At 36.5% G+C, this 19,035-nt stretch overlaps 1 protein-coding gene across 2 annotated transcripts; it reads right to left on the bottom strand.

Moving 5' to 3' along the window:
- Positions 1–1,463: 1,463 nt before the first annotated feature.
- LOC115919514 (ras-like GTP-binding protein RHO) lies at positions 1,464–15,310 on the bottom strand. 2 transcript variants are annotated; one of them, XM_030973555.1, is made up of 4 exons: positions 15,187–15,310; positions 8,374–8,546; positions 7,458–7,607; positions 1,464–6,046 (listed from the first exon to the last, which is right to left on the bottom strand). In XM_030973555.1, the coding sequence occupies exons 2-4, from the start codon at positions 8,527–8,529 to the stop codon at positions 5,774–5,776; spliced, it is 579 nt and encodes a 192-aa protein (XP_030829415.1). In that variant the 5' UTR covers positions 8,530–8,546; positions 15,187–15,310; the 3' UTR covers positions 1,464–5,773. The 2 variants fall into 2 exon arrangements, with proteins under 2 accessions (XP_030829415.1, XP_030829416.1); XM_030973556.1 differs by lacking the exon at positions 15,187–15,310 and adding an exon at positions 14,868–14,965.
- Positions 15,311–19,035: the final 3,725 nt, after the last annotated feature.

The raw sequence follows: 19,035 nt of genomic DNA, 5'->3' as shown, positions 1-19,035 counted from the left end.
TGCCAAATTTTGACAGAAAATCCCCAAATTCGTTTTTCATAAAACTCAATATTATTTTCATTCCCAAATATTTATTTTTCATCCCCAAAGACTTCAACAATCCCCAATTTTTTTTTTTTTTTTAATGTGGGGATTTTGGGGATGAGAATCGGCAACGCTGGCCTAGCTTGTCACTTCGGCGGTGGCCCGTGTCCTCAAAAAAGCTGATGGGGGGGGGGGGGGGCAAGGGACTCTGTGACATTTGTTCGCCCAACCCCCCCCCCCCTCCCCCCCCCCCCTCCCCCCCAAAAAAAAAAAATAATAATAATAATAATAATAATAATAATAATAATAATAATAATAATAATAATAATAAATGAAATAAATACATAGAAATAGAATAAAATAAAATTACAAGTTTAAAAAAAAAGATAAGATTTAAAAAAATAGTCCCCGGATTTTTTTTGGGGGGGGGGGGGTTGCAACCCCCCCAACCCCCCCTCTAGATCCGCTTCTGAGTTTTGTATTTATTGTATTTTGTATATTGTAATTTAGTTGTTGTTCATACAGTGTATGAACACAGATATTAAGTTGTGAACTTTGCACCCCAGATACTTCCGTTTAATTCCATGTTCATGTTGAATAGTAATCGTTGTTCGGGGAAGAAAAAATTAATTACAATCAAATTGCAATTTTTTTTACAAAATCTAGCACTAGTCTGGTTATGGTGTTGTGTTCTTGATAAATCACTATTAGATCAAATATTTTTTGAAAATATTTTATGAGAAAATCAATTAAGATTTTAATGGTTATTAAATTCATTATGATATTTTACACGTAATTGTTATTTGTTTTACTTGTTATTATATCTTAAACTAAATCATAAGAATTTTTATATTTGATTATTTTGTTAGGCCCACATTAGGACCCCCTCCTTTCTAGCTGCTACCAGCCTGAGCAACTTCCCTTGTGTTTTTAACGATATTTATTTTTGTTTGTTAAATAACAAATTCTGTGTTTTTCTGTGTTTATCTGTGTTAGTAATTGTAATTGTGTGATACTTTGTATATTGCCTTATTTTAACCTGTAAGTTTTTTTTTTTAATGCTTGGCGAAATTAATTGAATTAAAGTGAATTGAATAATAATGTATCGACTATCTAGCCTGTTCATTGCATATTCTGTACCTCTTATTTGCAGATGACCGAAGTGAAGTTGTCACACATCGTTTTCTATCTATCTTCTCTCTCTCTCTCTCTCTCTCTCTCTCTCTCTTTATCAAGGGAACAGTTTGTTCAACCATAAACTACAACCCAAATCCTACCCTTGTATCTTTGACAATATGCCGAAAAGAAAGAAAAAATTGTTTCATGGTACGGGAACATGTCACTAATGCTCTTAGACGAGTATTCAAAACATGTATTGTATAATTTTCTTGTATAAAGGGAGAGGGACTAAATGAAAAGACACAGATTGGAAAAAATGATATGACTCCACATACTTCTGTAATTTATTAATCATATGCACATGTATTCTGCTCAGTTGATCCATAAGAATAATAGCAAAACATTGATCAAGAAAAGGAACGTCAACAGAATTGCTCTACTGCAACGTTTTGAGAGATAGAGAGAGTTTATATATATACTAATACATGACACTATATACTACTTCTAAATAGAAAATGAAAAAGGAAATAAAATACACAAGTCATTTTCATCACGCTGAGAGAGCATGTTATACACAAGATTATAATATGCATTTATCTAGAATATTTTCCATTTGCCAAGATTAATACTTGACTATTAAAAGCAACTACATTCTAGATACTCTTTATTTAAGGATTACATATCTTCCACTTTAAAACTCCAGTACTGAAAAATTCAAAAAGTGAGAAAAAAGAAAAAAAAGAAAAAAGAAGGAATATGTATATAAAATATATATATACGCAGGCACAAAGACAACACACTGTTGGCCATTTGTACTTATAAGCTAACAAAGCATCGTTTTGTGCAGGTCATGTACAAGTGGGTGTTTTTTTTCCTTCTAAACTTTAATTTTTAATGTAATAGTTAATTCACAAATATACCAAGAAATGTCACAAGTCAGTAGTCTATGCAGAGCTTAGTTAGTACAACATCTTTTTCAATAACTATTAATACATGAAGAAAAAGTGGAAAAATATGACGCAGTTTAGTCCTCTTTCATCACATTCTAACAAAAGACACGACAGGGGAAAACATACATAAAGCAGATTACTTAGAGAATTTAACACTGTAACTATCTCATCAATATGAGCATAATAATACCTTGCAGCTAATTTATTCTAAAATTCAATAGTTTAAATCAATAATCAGCAAGTTTCCAAACTTATTTTATGGGAGATTTGAAAGGTTAACTGAAACCTATCACAAACCTTTTGTTATTTACAAACTGAGAACTATTTCATGTCATATTTATTTTTTTAAGTTTGATATTTTCTCTGAAGCCCTTTATTTTCCACGAAGACAAAAATATATAACCCCATCATTCACTATCCAGTTAACAATAATCTATGAATGAACCTTGCCATTAGTAACTTGAGATAAATCAAGGTAAATAAAAATAAGTCTAAATCAATTCTATTTAATTTAAGAGGATAATATACATAAACATAAAGGAGACAGTTGTCTGGCATAAAGCATAGGAGTTTTCATTAGTATGTAACATGGAAAAGAAGCTCAAAAACAGTTAGGACATTTTCGACTGATGAAAATGCAGAAATCACTCTTTATGCTTTACATTCGGACAGAATCAAAGTAGCCAAGTTTCTGTCCTCATCATTCTGCAAATTATCGATCAAACAGTCAAACTTGTTGAAACAATAGGCACACACATTTGTAAATACAAAACAGCACTTAAATTCCAAGCAATTATAGAAGAAAATGACATTGAAAGGGTTGTAGGAATCACATCATACCATTAAACAGCAAAAACAATTATCATTATTATTCTAGAAATAATTTCACTGCAAATACATGTATGCCAAAACAAATACATGTATCTTCGATTTCGATTACTGTTTCATCTTTCTTTGTTTTTTCTTTAATAATCCGCTTTCTTTGATCCTCGTAGAAATGGAATAATTGCTTTTGCTGTTTGGAGGTAAAGTCTGTTCAACTTTTCCCCAAGGCAAGTTGCTTACATATAACTGGGCCATGTTTCATAGAACTTCTTATAAATGTTACAATAAGCGATTCAAGTTAACCGAGTGAAACTGAACTTGAGTGACTGTGAGAAAATTTGTTACATTATTACGATTAATATGATAGCTGTTATTTAGAAGCAGGTTTTATGAAACAAGGCCCTTCAGAGAACAGTTTGCATGGAATGGACTCGTCGAGTGACCAACACACTGCCGTCATTTACAAACAAAGATAAACATAACAAATTAGCAAAGCTCCTGCAAGTATGTCGTAAGCCTCACATCAACTGAGCAAGTAGTGTGCAGGGTCTACAAAATAACATATCCCATAAATATAAGTATATGTGAATGATACAATTATTAGACATTGAGGACGAGCAGTGCATGGGGATTACGATAGAGATATAGACAATGGAGTCTTGGTGTACGTTGACTGCCATCATTGCCATATTCATCACGTTTTCTTAAATTTAGTCTTGAAGATTCACAATCATTATACACTAACACACAACTACCACAGTTTACTTGTACTAGTTATTTACGACAGAACTCGTATAAAAACAATGTACAGTGTATATAATATCGTTTTGCAAACGCCGTGCAACAACTATCATTGCCCCTTGGTCAATCAAATATTCCCGTTTGTTCGGACATAGGTGCTAAATGGTCGTTGACTCTGAGATCACAGAGAGAGGTCAGCTTTCTTACGAGCCGAAATTTTCATCAAACTACTTTCACATTCAAGATCAACAACTTGTGTTTATCTTAAAAATCAACATGGTAGAGCCTGACTGCCCAGAGAGGTCATTTGAAGATCATAGCCAGAGACTATCTTTTTTCTTATAATAAAATAAATTCAGTACCACATAAATGCATTTAAAACTCATAGTCAACCCAGTTAGCTTCCTACCTTGTAGTCTACATTCATTGTGTTAAGTGTACACCAATTACACAAGTAAATAGCCATTCCACTTCCCATACAGCCAAATTCTAACACATTTTGATAAGTTACATTATTACCCTATGAAAGTCTTCCAAAAACCTAATGAATAATGCAAATAAACGACGAAAAAGCACCCTTTTATAAATCTGTTGAGAAGCAAACTCGCATTCTCTCCTTTTTTTTCTTCAGAATTTACAGTAATTTACATCGGTGCAGACATACAGGGAACATGCCACGCACCATGTCCTATGAAGAGGATTTCACATCCTACATGTACATGCTTTTAATATCCTTCCTTCCCTGTTTAAAATTTCATTTAATTTCATTATCTGTTTTTTGTTTTTTACAAATGGAATTGCTGGAATGCCTGACAGGATGTCCTTCCTGTCATAGTCAGTCATGACACAATGCACAGAGAGAGGATCAAAGAACCTCCAAATGCAAATTGGCCACTGACCAATTAAAACCTACTTGCATAGAGCACTCAGTGAAACAGCCAACAGCATTCAGTGATAGTCTCTGAATGGGTTAGTGTTCACAATATGTAATCCTGCTAGAGCAATGGATAGTTGGATGCCATCCGGTGGCATGCACACCTTCACACACACTCGGAGTGCTACGGTATGACCAACAGCGGATGGCATACAGGATGAAGGTCAAATAGGCTAGTGCAGGTGAATAGATAGAATAGTAACCCTTTGGGAAAGAAGAAAAATCCCGAAATATTAAATCAAGAAGTGCACATGTCCCACATCAATAAGTTTAAATTTTACAAATTTCACGTCAATAAATATACCGTTATGTGATTTCTGGGGGTGTTCGCATGTTGAAACTCTTTCCAAAGAAGCAAATTGCGGATACATGGTCATGTTCATGTAGTATCTCCAATGAAGAAACTCCCAAGAAAAGAAACAAAATGCTCTGATTTCCATATTAGAAATTGCTTAAAACAATTGATGTCATAAACTTGGTGGCCAGCTTCCCTATTGGTGTGTTTATCATATGATGAATCACACTATTTTTTCAACCAATTACTTATTTAATTCCTCCCTCTGAAACTAGAATAAAAGCTGTAGGACAATTATCAGACCATTTATTGTTAATTAATTAGAACAAATGCAGTTTAGTTACCCCAAAATAGACGATACAAATTTTGCAACAATCTTCAAGTTTCAATTTCATATGATCCTTACGGTTTACACCTTCCTCAGTTAGAAATCAAAATATTTTTGTCTCTTTCCTTGACTAGCAAAACAACTTTGTCATTTTCTGTATACATCAAACAAACCTGACTGCTTCTCTTTGTAACTTGAAGCCATAAACGCTCTTGTAAATATACAAAAGAGACATGCTTAAGTTGAGGTCGTTCTTGATCTTGACTGGACATAACACATGACACCAGCAACTCTTCAAGGGAAAAGGAAAGAAAAGTGGTTTTGTTAAATCTGCAACTACAAATTAAGCCAATTGCCTCTTATTATCACAACAGCAATTAAACAAAGTATGCTGGCACTACCGCTGCTCTCTTTGACCTCCAAAGCACATCCAGAAATATTACATAATCGCTCTGTCCCCCAAACACATACATGTATATTAAATGCATTTATTCTTTTGAGGACCTCTTGTTGACCACTACCATGCTTTGCCAGCTTGCTCGCATGAAGACTTTCTCTTAAAAGATGCTGCATTTTGATGACTTCTTCTTTTTGACTTGTAGTGCTGCTCTGGTTGCCGTCTCAAACACTTCCCGGACACCATCGTTAGACTTGGCTGAGCATTCTAGGTATTTGTAGGCGTTGATCTTATCTGACATGGTCTGGGCATCATTAAATTTCACCGGTTCCTGCTTCATCTTACTCAGTTCCCGTTTTGTGGCATCGTCATTTCGAAGATCTTTCTTGTTACCGACCAAGATGACAGGTACATTAGGGCAAAAGTGCTTCACCTATTTCAATGGGTGGAAGAAATGGGAAAAGGGGTCTGAATAAAAGTGACCTGTTGACATATTCTTTGAAATATTATCATTTGCACCCTTACATGTACATTTAGCTGTGCTACATGTATCTATACATACATTGAATATCTAAATAGAAATCGAAGCTTCTACCTGTAACATGGGCTTGAAACAATAATTGCGTTCATAAGCTCCAATATAAAAAAACAAAACAATAGGAACTAGATGGAATTTTGACTGCGCGCAGTCGAAAATGATGCCTCCGCCATAGAGCAATTTAAACAAGTTTGGAGTTTAAATCTCCAGTGGTTCTTGAGATATCATGATAACAATCTCAATGTATGGAATTTCATAAGTTGACCTCTGTGACCCTTGACCTTTGACCTACGTGCTCCAAAATCTAATCAGATTGTCTTCCTATGGTGATACACACTATCATTAAGTTTGAAGTTTAAATCTCCAGTGGTTCTTGAGATATTATGATAACAACTCAATGTATGGAATTTCATAAGTTGACCTCTGTGACCCTTGATCTTTGACCTACGTGCTCCAAAATCTAATCAGATCGTCTTCCTATGGTGATACATACTATCCTTAAGTTTGAAGTTTTTACATCTCCAGTGGTTCTTGAGATATCATGATAACAATCTCAATGTATGGAATTTCATAAGTTGACCTCTATGACCCTTGACCTTTGACCTACGTGCTCCAAAATCTAATCAGATCGTCTTCCTATGGCGATACATACTATCCTTAAGTTTGAAGTTTTTACATCTCCAGTGGTTCTTGAGATATCATGATAACAATCTCAATGTATGGAATTTCATAAGTTGACCTCTGTGACCCTTGACCTTTGACCTACGTGCTCCAAAATCTAATCAGATCGTCTTCCTATGGTGATACATACTATCCTTAAGTTTGAAGTTTAAATCTCAAATGGTTCTTGAGATATCGCGCTAACAAACTCAATACAAGGAATTTCATAAGTTGACCTCTGTGACCTGTGACCTTTGACCTACGTACTCCAAAATCTAATCAGATCGTCTTCCTATGGTGATAAATACTATTCCCGAGTCTTAAGTTTAAATCTTAAATGGTTCTTGAGATATTGTGATAACGGTCAAACGGGACGGACGTACGGACGTACGGACGGACGTACAGACGTACGGACGGACGTACGGACGTACGGACGGACAACCCGAAAACATGATGCCTCCGGCACCACCTTCGGTGGCGGAGGCATAACAATGATTCTATAAGTGCCCCGAGTTCTTGAAATAAGTATATTACAGGTAACAGTATTTTATGACTCTTTCCAGCTGAATCTTTGAAAATGATCCTATAATATGCAATGCTAGATACAAATCTTGAATCTACAAAGATGAAGATGAGAAAACCATACCTCTGGTGTCCATTTTTCTGGGATGTTTTCTAAACTGTCTGGGTTGTCAATTGAAAAGCACATGAGTATAACGTCTGTGTCTGGATATGAGAGCGGTCTCAGTCTGTCGTAGTCTTCTTGACCTGCTGTATCCCATAATGCCAACTCAACCTGAGAAATGGATTTAAAATAGAGGGAAGATCAACAATTAATTTGACAGTATAAAGAGATGCAACACGCATGTAATTTCACATCACAAACACTTTTATCATTAAAGATTTTTTCAAAACTTCAAAACTTCTTTCCTGTAATTTCTTTCTATGCAAATTTGCAGTACTCACTTTCTGTTTACCCAGATGGGAAAGGATTATAGATATACTAGAATTCACACTGATTCTACAATTCTCTGCATTTTGCCCATTTCTAGATGCTAAAATATCCTTTTCACCTACCGCTACCACCACAGTTATTTTACAGAATTGCAAATGCTGCCCCTTCAACTTATCTTTTGATCATACATGTAGTGTGACAGTGTCATGTCTAGATACTAACAAAAATTATTTCTGAATTGTTTCTATGTCATCTACAGTTGTGTCCAATGTAGTAATTAAGTTTGAGATGTGTGTGGCTGAGCTTCATTTACAAATATTTGGAAGAATTTATCTTTTGTAGGATCTTTCGTGACTACAGATTCCAATTTGATTTCTTCATACTAAATGAAAAAATCACAACCCAGAGAATAAATGGAAAGGATTATTTTAATATAATTTTCAGGCCATTGTTGCATTACCAAAAGTCATTTGATACAAAAAATAATGATATACATGTAATAAGATCAATAACAATAACTAGACAAATATGACTGCCCGTCTACTGTTTCCATCTATGTTCATCAATATTTCATTCAAAACAAAAGAAAACATTATTTTTTACTCACTTGTTTACCGTCTACTTCTATATCAGCTACATAGTTCTCAAACACAGTTGGGACGTAGACTTCAGGGAACTGGTCTTTGCTAAATACTATGAGCAGACACGTCTTTCCACAAGCACCATCTCCAACGATAACCAACTTTTTCCTTATAGCAGCCATTGTCTTAGTTTTTCACACTGTAACCAAGGAGAGAGAAAAAAAAGGGAAAATTATTAAATTGCTGTTTGCAGGTCCTTATTCCTCCAAGATTGGTGGAAAAAAAGTCTAAAAGTTGATGTACCTGTAAAAGCAAGATAATCTAGGTGGTGACATCGGTGTGAGGTTCCTTTAAAGTTAGTCCTGTAATAATAATATTTATGAAAGTTGATTTCACCTGTATCATGGATCATGATTTTGTTATGCAACAAATGTTGCCGTCACATGTACTGTTGTACATGTACATGTATGTATGTATATATCACAGCACTATATTGGGAAAACCACAATGACCGAGTCACAATTGACATGTAGAGTGCAGAAGAGCATTTCAAGTTGAAACATAACAACAGGTATGGTGCATGTACATGTATTGTGAATTTCAACCAGCTTACATTCAGAATCATCAACTTCTTGTAACGAAATTCAAGTTTACACAATAACATGAAAAACATTGAATCAGACAGAGGCGATCATGATCAAACGACTTCCAGGTGTGCACTTGATCTGCCGACATGTAAATGTACATGACTGTTCTCATTTACAAGAGATACAGTGTAGCACAATCTACCATGTTGTATTTCCCGAAGACCTGCTGCACTTTCACCTCTAGATTAAGAATGGGATATCTGACTCTCAAGGCCTGTCTTCATCAGCTTGAGTTTGCAAAATAACCTGCTATTCTAACTATCCCGATCACTAATTCACCAGTTAATTTGCGTCTTCATCAGCCCGCAGTTGCAATTAGCGGGATATTTGGTCGAGAAAATATCCACAGGATTCTTGGTCTTGTTTCCAAAATATCCTGCTATTTGCGTACGTCTGAACTAGTTAGCGATGAGCGTATTATCGGTCTGGTGAAGTTGCAATTTCGAGCTTCGGGATAATATCCCGAGTTTGAAAATAGCGGGTTATTTGGCAAACTCGAGCTGATGAAGACAGGCAATTCTCTCTCTCTTCCCCCTCTTCTTCACGCATGCTTCTTCTTGCATAGCTATAATACTAATTTCTAGTTGTTGATGCCATGCCGAAATGAAACTCAGCAGGTGTACCAAGCCTACAGCTGATAATTTGCTCAGTTGGTGTGGGGGGGGGGGGGTGAAACATTTATAAGTGATGGGGGTATACATAGCTCACTCTACATGTATATTGTGCATGCAGGCCATCTCATTTTCACTTGACATGTTTTCATTAAATAATAATCTATTCTTAATTTTGATGAAGAACAGGTTATTGGAAAAAATTGTGTTGAATATATCCTTTCATTTTTTAAGCTGTATCAAAAGATACGGTACATGATATTTGTTTTCAAATTTTGTCCATTTTTTTAAATAAATTTGCCTGTAGACACTCAGCTAATCTCCTCTGCACAGTGTTTTTTTACACAAAATATTTGTCAAAATGCATGCAATACATTTTCTAATTGGTTTCACACATGCTGGTCGCTCATGTGGAATTACAATTATTGGCAGGAATTCAGGAAATACAATACATGTAAATTCTTTTTTACCCTCTCAAAAATTACAGAGAAAAATAAATTTTTATTCTTTAGCAGTTTAAATTTTTTTCAGAACCTTTCAATTTACCCAATAACATTAAATGCATACATGTAGATCTGTCAAAAAAAGTATGCCTGTACATGCGTGATTTTCTTTTAATTTCTTTTTCCTTAAAGTAATATCACTTAGCATGATAAATCAGGCGTCCTAATTTGACCTAACTTATTCCAACATAAGAGAGAGAGAGAGAGAGAGAGAGAGAGAACGTGCTCACATGTACATCTTAAAGACAGTCTCTATTTGGTCACGGTAGAAAAAGTGAGATCATGAGAGAGACCGAACTCGAAGTGCTGCAATAATCTGAAACCATGCTCCATAGGGGGCCTGACTCATATATGTTGGTCAGCGCAGTGAAATGGGGCAACTCCCCTCAGGAATGCAAACAACTGATCACCAAGCATTGCATCAGGGATGACATTAAGCAATCAAACTACATGTAGTTTAAAAATGTAGTAGCACAAGAGAGAATTTCAAAATATTGCTACCTCAACAGTGACTTTGAAAAAACTATGAAAAGACAACATTCACCAAGATGATTTTATAAAGTATCACAATGGAGCTACATGTACATGTATAAAATACATGTACATGTAGCTTCGTTTGCTTACCGGTACCTATATATTTGTTTACATTTTCTGCTCTCATACATTTGCTACTAAATTTATGCAGCTGAATTTAAGTATGAAACATTTACTGTATTAGTATTGTGGAAATCTGTAAGAACTTATTTTTCCATATATATTATCAGAACAAAATTTCACAATGTCTTAAAAGGCAGATCACTTCATTATGAATTTTCAATCATTTATGAAAGCAGAAAAATGAGATAAACAAAATGAGATACATGTTTGATATCACAAAAATGGGTACAAATCTCAAATTGGTTCATGGATTGTTATGTAGACACAGACAAATCTCCTGTTTGTTGTGTGTACAACAATATCATTAATTTTCTGTTTTTCTCCCAAGTACCTTCATATTATTATAGGTCCTCTAAAAAAAAGAGAGTAAGAGAAGTCGTTCATTAATGAAAAATAAAAATTATAGTCATTTTGTGTGTTGGATCAAATGGGAAAGATGTCCGCCACTACTTTGCAGAGAGTCAGAGACACTACTGAAGTACCGATTCACTCCATTTGAAGAGCCTTCATCTATTGCCATTACAACATTCAAAACTTCATGACTTTCTCAAATCTCATTTCTCATCTTTTGTCTGATTTCATTTAAAATTTCACCAGTCTGCTTCTCTTATTTTTCAGCTTTCTTCTAGAGGAGTTTACTATCCTTAATGGCGGCTCACATGTTCTGCCTCTTCTTTTAGACTAATCTTTATTAACTTCAAAGTCATGGAAAGGCACTTAATATCAACGAACATGGTCTACAACAACTCTAAATGAAAAATTAGTCCCAGCTTTGTGATTTTTAGTATCTGATAGCCGAAAACCATTTTCAGCACTTTTTGAGGGCACACAATTATTTTCTCATTGCCATTCGATCTTCTGGTCAACTTAAATTGATCCGCGATCAGATCGTATCATCTGATTTGTGTAAAATCAGCAGCGATTGGCCCCCTATCCGATTATCGGTTACAGGGTAGAGGAAGTGGAATTCATGAATTTTAGTAGAGTATTTCTAAGGGAGTGGGAGAAATAATTTAGTGTGACCAAGGGGGTGGTGGCTAAAAATAACTACCGGTAAACATACACAAGGGGACCAGCATTCTGAAAATGGAGTTATCTTTGACGTAGTAAAACAATGACAATTAACATCCTTTTCAGTTTTCCCTAAAATAAAAGATAACATATTTTTCTGAATACAGCCTCTAAAGCAGGCCTTCTCAACTGGTGGCGCGCGCTATTTGTGGCACTTGCTGTCAGTTGGAGTGGCGCGCGACTGTTGCAACAACAAAACAAAAAACAGAAAGAAAGAAAGAAAATATATATTTTAGAATTAAATACTCAGTTAAATCAAGAAGTTGCAGTCGAATTTGAGCCCAAAATGCCTGCTTAACAAACAGGAAGCAAGGGAAATTTATAGTTTTTACCATTTTGTACAAATTTAAACTTAAGGTCTGAACAACAATTAGCTTACGATTGGATACCAATTTTAACATCTCTGGAAAATATCTTGTTTTTGTTCGTTTGATTTTCACTTTATTTTGACAATTCCCGTGTTTATTGCACATAAAAAACTTCATATAAATATACCTCCAGTGTAATTGTACCCAGGAATTGTACTAATTTTATCACATCAATATGAAATCATGATTGATTATATGGTGGAATGAAATGATATTAAAAATGCCCCATTTGGGCTATTAGAAAGCCCTAAATCCACCAGCTTCGGGGGGCTCTGCCCCCTGCTACTCCCGTAATTTGTTTGAGCCTGCCAACTAAAGCATGCAAAATATCAGTATCAGAGAAAGGCTGATAAGTGATAACAAGTTGCCAATATAATAACTGTACAGCAAGCCATAGCCCTAGCATGTCATTTGAAAAATAATACATTCTTTTAAGTTAAGATTATCTTTTTTTTTTAACCAGCGTGTACCGTTATTAAAAAATCTAAAAGTGTATCCATTTATTTTAGACCTGCTAGCGACACAGTGGCTAGCTCAAGACGAGCGGGGTCTGTAACTTCCCCATGCATTCAGCGACATTCTCCACACCATTTACACTACATCAAGTCCCTGCTTCCATACAGTCAGTCTATTGGCAATGCGTCATCAGCCTTTTTCAGGTACCAATATTTTGCTAGTACAGTTGGCTGGCTCAACACAAGTACACAGCGATCCAAACGTGGTGCTTTCAAAGCAATTTTCATAGCTTAGGAAGCATCAGGACTCAGGAGTATGGGTTAGTGATTTACAGGGGCTTTTTAAATTTTGTCAAACCCAACCTATGTGCATTGGGTGTGCTCAAGACCCCAGGGGATTGTTTCATGATACTCTCAAGATAAAAAAAAATCTAGACACTGTGGCCTAACTTGCCCACTAAGAAATTTGAACAAAAACATATTTGCTAAGATGAGCGACAAATTCCCTAACAAGAGACTAATCAAGACTCCAACCTGTCATATCTTTTTACAACACCACATACATGTACATATGACATTATTATTCAATAAATACATGTTAAAAATGTAAGTCATTAAATATTTTGTTTTCATTATTTTCTTGAATAGAAATAAAATCAGGAGTCTTATATCATTTGAATATGAGTTACGGTATACCCTTCCTGCAAATTTTGATTTGTTTGTCACAAAAGCAAACTTGAGTTATAAATTCTTAAATGTTATTAGTAACACATATTTTAATGCATTTGTGCTACCAATCTCTTAGATTTTTTACTTTTTTTAGTTTGAGAAAAAGTTTCATAAAAGCTTACAAGTTACAAGTACATGACGTTCTAAATTTGCTCAACAGCTGTGCAGCCCAAACAACTATCTGTGTCGCGTGATAGGCAAAGCATAGGCATGTTACTAAGCTGCGGCGCCTGTTAAGCTCCATCGTCAAACTCCTCCTCCTTTGTTGTGACATTGCACATGATGCCATCGCTCCCTCGTTATTGACATCGTGCGCATGCACAGCATGTCTGGGCGCTGATGGCGTGACATCCTACTTCTAGCGTGTCTTCCAGGCTAGTACACCAGCACTGCCACATCTATGTCTATGTCTATGTATCTGAAGTCCAGGACATGTCACAGACTAGACCAAAAGCTTCAGTCTCTAATATTGATGATTCTCCTGCCCAGACTATTTCTGGCTCCACTGACCGTTCCATACAGAGACTGAACCTGAAGTATATCGTATGGGTTAGTGAGGAGAGGTTACGGCTTACGCAACGCAGTTTGTATATGATTGCCGATCTTATCGCAAGCAGTACATGTAGCTTTACAAAAATGCTAGTTATCCCCCCCCCCCCCCCCAACCCTGTGTATGGTGTAAGGGTTACTCTACAAATGTCAGTTTTATTAAAGAATTCCCCATACCAGACGGTTATTTCTGTCTACTCTTCGTCATTGACTAGACCATGCAACAACAAACAGTTGGGGCGCTGGTCCGAGGATAAGGATCGCCCGCATAAAGGATATCTTCGTAAACGCGGACAAATCTCGTCCTTAATAATAAGCATCTTTCGCTCTGGGGGGCGTAGGGTTATCAATCCGCACTGGCAATGCGAAAAAAGTATTCCGCGTAGTAAAATACTCCCAGTTCACTGTCTACTTTTAAGAGTTGTCCGTCTTCCAGAGGATTTATCCTTCACAACATGCAAGTCTCTGCTGCGTATTCGAGAAGTGCATCAATGCAGAATTTGTTTTTCGTATTGCCAACGTGCGGATCGGTAATACGGATCGTCCACAAAAATGCGGACAATCCTCATCCTCGGACCAGCACCCCTACTGACGAAGTAATTGGATAGATTCACATTGATCGATCAATGAACTAAATCAAGCATGACTGACGATCTTAATTCATATCATATGAAATGCTCATTTATCATTGCATGTAAAGTCTACGGACATGAACACAAAGCTGACACAGACAAATGTCCTCCATGGCCATACATATACAGCAGTGCATGCATGCAAATTGCAATGATAAACAGCAATGAGCAGGACCTGCTCACTCACTGCAGTAAATCACAAGTGGCATGGTGGCAATATTTTAAGGTTTCCCAGAGAAATTTACATCCCAAAGCACAAATTTAGATTATTTGAGCCTTTGAAAACAAAATTACTTACTGACAGCCCCCTTTTTAATGATACGGTACAAATGTAACACAAATAGTCAAACGATTCATGGAATACTTCACGCTCAGTTCTGCCAAGACACAGTCGTTTCACACAAACAATACAATCGAATTCACACACCTGACTATGTGTGCAATGCCTGTGTAACGAGAAGGAATAGCTGGCTACAAATACTCAGAACTTCGACAAAGTGGCCCTTTTATCACAAGAAATAGCCATAGAATAATAAGTTATCATGAATAGACATTAATTTCAAGTACTCTTTTATAATGTGGTAACGTTTCTTGGCACAAAAACATTTCGTACTTACCAAATTTCATAAAATAGTACCAGGAAGAGGCAGATTACACCCCTTGATTATGTACTCATCCCGTGTTGTTCATATGCGAGCCACACCTCGCAATTGCTCCTATAGGGGGTAGGACAAATGAAGCAATACTCGTACCCCCAAATGACGTTTCTGAAATAGCGTCTGCTACGGTCACCGGGAATTTTCAAAGTCATAGAACATGTAACTGAGAACATACCGCTTAATTTGATTTTGGGGATCCACAATGTTTCCTAATTTACTCAGAAAAGGAGTAGAGTCAATATTTTTCAAATAAAACGCATAAAAGGTTTACGTGAATATTCAAAATCAAAGAAAACCTCTTTCGAGATGGCCCGACGGAACTCAAAATGTAAAATTGAACATTTGCCTTTAATTTGATAAAAAAATGACATAAATACCATACCTTTATTTCCACGCGTCTCCCTTCATAAACAGAACAAACAATACCATAGAGTTAATTAATAAATTAGACCTTCTAAAAATGAATGTATGCTTGAATCTATTTTATATAGCCAATAACAAATATAAGAGTGAGAGAGAAAGAAAGACAAAAACGCCAGAGTAACTTACTCGTCTCTGCAATGACGATTCTCTGAAGCTAAACAAAAATCTGCAGAGCTACTCGATGTACTTTCCCATTTATACAGGACTCAAGTTTCATTCTATTTTTAGACAATAAGTCATATCAGCGGTCTTGGCTTGAGTGAAGGGCGTGCTCTCGCATTATGGTCCACGGGTTCTCGCAATAATGGTGCGATACATCCTGATGAGAAACAACTGGGCGTGGCCTATTTATTACGCAATAGCCTGGAAGATTCCCGTGGCGAACATGATAAATAAGAAGTTTCCCAAAAATGTGTGGAGAAAGAACTGGTCGACAATGGCGACCGAGCGTCTTCCAAAGTGAGGATGGGGGGGGGGGGGGGGGGGGGGGGGTGAGGGGGGAGGGGGGGGGGGGGCAACAACAACAAAAACTTTCTTGAAAAAGAACCATCCGACAAAGAGTGACTTCAAAGCGGAAAAATATACAATTTTCAGACATTGTTATGCATTAAGCTCTAAATAATATTGCAATGCATACAATCATTATCAGGGATGCTGTTCAAATTCTTCTCTTTACGTGGTCCAAAAAACTGCTTCAGCCATACTTTAGGCCTATACCGATGGTGTGAATTGCGAGCGAGAGCAAAGCTAGGGAGCAATTATTTTAAAATATTTTTTGAGTTTATAATGCGACCGATTAGTTCTCATTCATCCTGATGGGGTTTTATGTACAATCTCATAATGAAAAAATGAATAAGACCTTTAATGCGAGCGACTTTTGGAAGAAATTTGAGAAAAATTGCTATAATTCAATATTGTAAATTAGGGGCATATGTTAGGGGCTATATTGTTTCCGGGGAGATGAGGGGTGATCGCAAAATCTTGTGTATTACAGCACATATAGTTTTTATATCTACGTCTTTTCAAACATAATGGCCCGAATTCACAAAGGAGGTTTGAGCTCAGACCAAGGTTTTCGTACGTCATTATGACGCGTTTTACGCATTTTTTACAAACCTGGTTTGTAAAGAACAAAAGGAGGTTTAGCGAAACAAAATGAGGTTTGAGCTCAAACCTAATTGCTTTGTGAATTCGGGCCAATGACTTTTGGTAACGTAAACAAGGTTATATATTCTTGAACATAGGACAATTCGTTACCTTGGCATAGAGAAGGGACGTTTTCAAAACGAGCACTATTATTAATACACATATATAAAGGGGACACGGACTGTTCTTAAGAATGTTTGGGCTCCCAGGGGCCAGGGGTGAGGGCAAGGGAAGGCGCGGATCCACCGGGAGTAGCCCGACGGGCCCGCCCCCTCCCCCCTGACAAAAGAAATAAAATAAAAAATAAAACAATTAATAAAAAAGAATTTGCTCACGAACTGGAAAAAACAAGAGTGCTCTTACTCCCCCCCCCCCCCCCGTTTATTCACCGGCTGGCTGAGTCAACGCTAAATATTTTCTCAGGGATTAGGCCCCCCCCCCCTCTTGGCGCCGGCTGGATCCCCATATTAGTTTTTACATATGATAAGTGCCCCTTTCTCCTTCGACAAGTTCCCATTTTCCTTTGCAATAAGTGTCCATTTTCCATTTTCATAAGTGCCATTTTTAATTTCTAGTAAGTGTCCCTTTTTAGGTACGAAAAGCGCCCCTTTTACTTTGACAAGTGCCCCTTTTATTGTATAAGAAATGCCCCTTCCCATTTCTAACTCCGATAAGCGCACCTTTTATTTTCACATGTGCAGCCTTTTCTTTCTAATAAGTGCCCCTTTTGCTTATGATAAATGTCCCCATTAAAAAAGAGCTCCTTCCCCTTCTCATAAATGCCCCTTTTTACCTATATGCAAAGTACCCCTTTTTCTTTCTCATAAGTGCCCCTTCCCCTACTTATAAGTCATCACTTTCATTTCTGATAAGTGTTCCGTTTATTTTCACATGCGCTTCTTTTTTCTCTTTTTTTTTACTCGTAAGAGCCGCTTCCCCCCCCCCCCTCTCATAAAAGCACCCTCAGATCTGATCGGTGCTCCTTTTCTATTAACAAATGCACATTTTCCTTTATCATACCGGTAAGTGCCCCTTTTTTATTCTCATATGAACACATTTTATATCTGGTCAGTGCCCCTTTACAGGTGCGATAAGTGCCCCTTTTCACCTCTAATAATTACCTTTTAACAATGATACGTTCCATCTTTTCCTTTCTAATAATAATAATACATATGATTTATAAGGCGCCAAATCCACTTGACAGTCAAATGCTCAAGGCGCAGCTTGTGCAAAAGATGAAATACATACTTGATACATTTATACAAAGTGCGATAAGAAAGGTACAGACATGAAAGGTAATGGTAATCAATTATAAGCTAAATTAAACAGATATTTCTTAAGGGACCTATATCATCTTTTCATAAATGCCCCTTTTCACCTTTTATAAATGCATCAAAATCTGATGGGTGCCCCATTTCCGTCGACAAATGCCCACTTACCATCCTCATAAGTGCCCTTTTTCAGGTATAAGAAATGCCCCATTTTCACCTTTGATCATTACCCTTTGTACTTTGACACATGCTCCTTTTCTTTTCCTATCGGTGTCATATTATCCCTTTCGATAAATGTCCATTTTTCCTCTCATCGTTAAACGTGCCCCTACTTTAAAGCGTCTAAGAGCAATTCCCCTTATCAAAGGTCTTTTCGGACTTTCGTTATGCATGAGAATGTGCTTATAACCCCATCAGTATTGGGTTTTGACTTTTGATAAGATGTAATTTTTCGCACTATCACCTCTAAAATCTTAAAAATATCGCAAATGAATATTTAAACCATCACACCCAACTGCAAAGTATGATGCTTAAGCAATATCTTGTATGATTTATAAAGAGAAACAAATATTGAAAGCATCCCAAATAATGTAATCACAATATAGGGGTATATACCAATGTCTAAAAAGATGTATATTTTCGCTTTGAGATTTGTTTTTTTGTAGGTGCCCTTTTTTTCTCTCCAGAAAGTGCCCTTTTATTGTTGTCCCCCCCCCTACTTTTGAAGTCGCTCCGCCGCCCCTCCTATCTCCACTGCCTATCATCGTAGTGCATGATATGGGAAAAAGGGTTCATGTTGTTCTTGTTACACAAGCCAATCCGATTCTTTGAAACTAGGCATTCTAAATGACTGCAAAAGTGCACAATTTGTAAGCGACGGTGGAAAATATAGGTAAAAAAGGACACTCATCAAAGCGCAATTACCACAAAAATAACAAGGGGAACTTTTTTTGAAAAGTATCAGAAG

The sequence above is a fragment of the Strongylocentrotus purpuratus genome, unplaced genomic scaffold, assembly GCF_000002235.5.
Source record: "Strongylocentrotus purpuratus isolate Spur 01 unplaced genomic scaffold, Spur_5.0 spur5_scaffold_6, whole genome shotgun sequence".
NCBI classification, from domain to species: Eukaryota; Metazoa; Echinodermata; class Echinoidea; order Camarodonta; family Strongylocentrotidae; genus Strongylocentrotus; species Strongylocentrotus purpuratus.
Note: the sequence above shows the minus strand (reverse complement) of the source record. Positions and strands in the feature narration are given on the sequence as shown.

What these genes read in the sequence shown, in the direction of transcription:
- LOC115919514 (XM_030973555.1), bottom strand. Translation starts at nt 8,529, where the DNA reads ATGGCTGCTATAAGGAAAAAGTTGGTTATCGTTGGAGATGGTGCTTGT. An exon ending in TAGAAGTAGACGGTAAACAA is followed by an intron (nt 7,608 to 8,373) that starts GTGAGTAAAAAA and finishes TCCATTTCTCAG; the next exon opens with GTTGAGTTGGCATTATGGGA. An exon ending in CAGAAAAATGGACACCAGAG is followed by an intron (nt 6,047 to 7,457) that starts GTATGGTTTTCT and finishes CCATTGAAATAG; the next exon opens with GTGAAGCACTTTTGCCCTAA.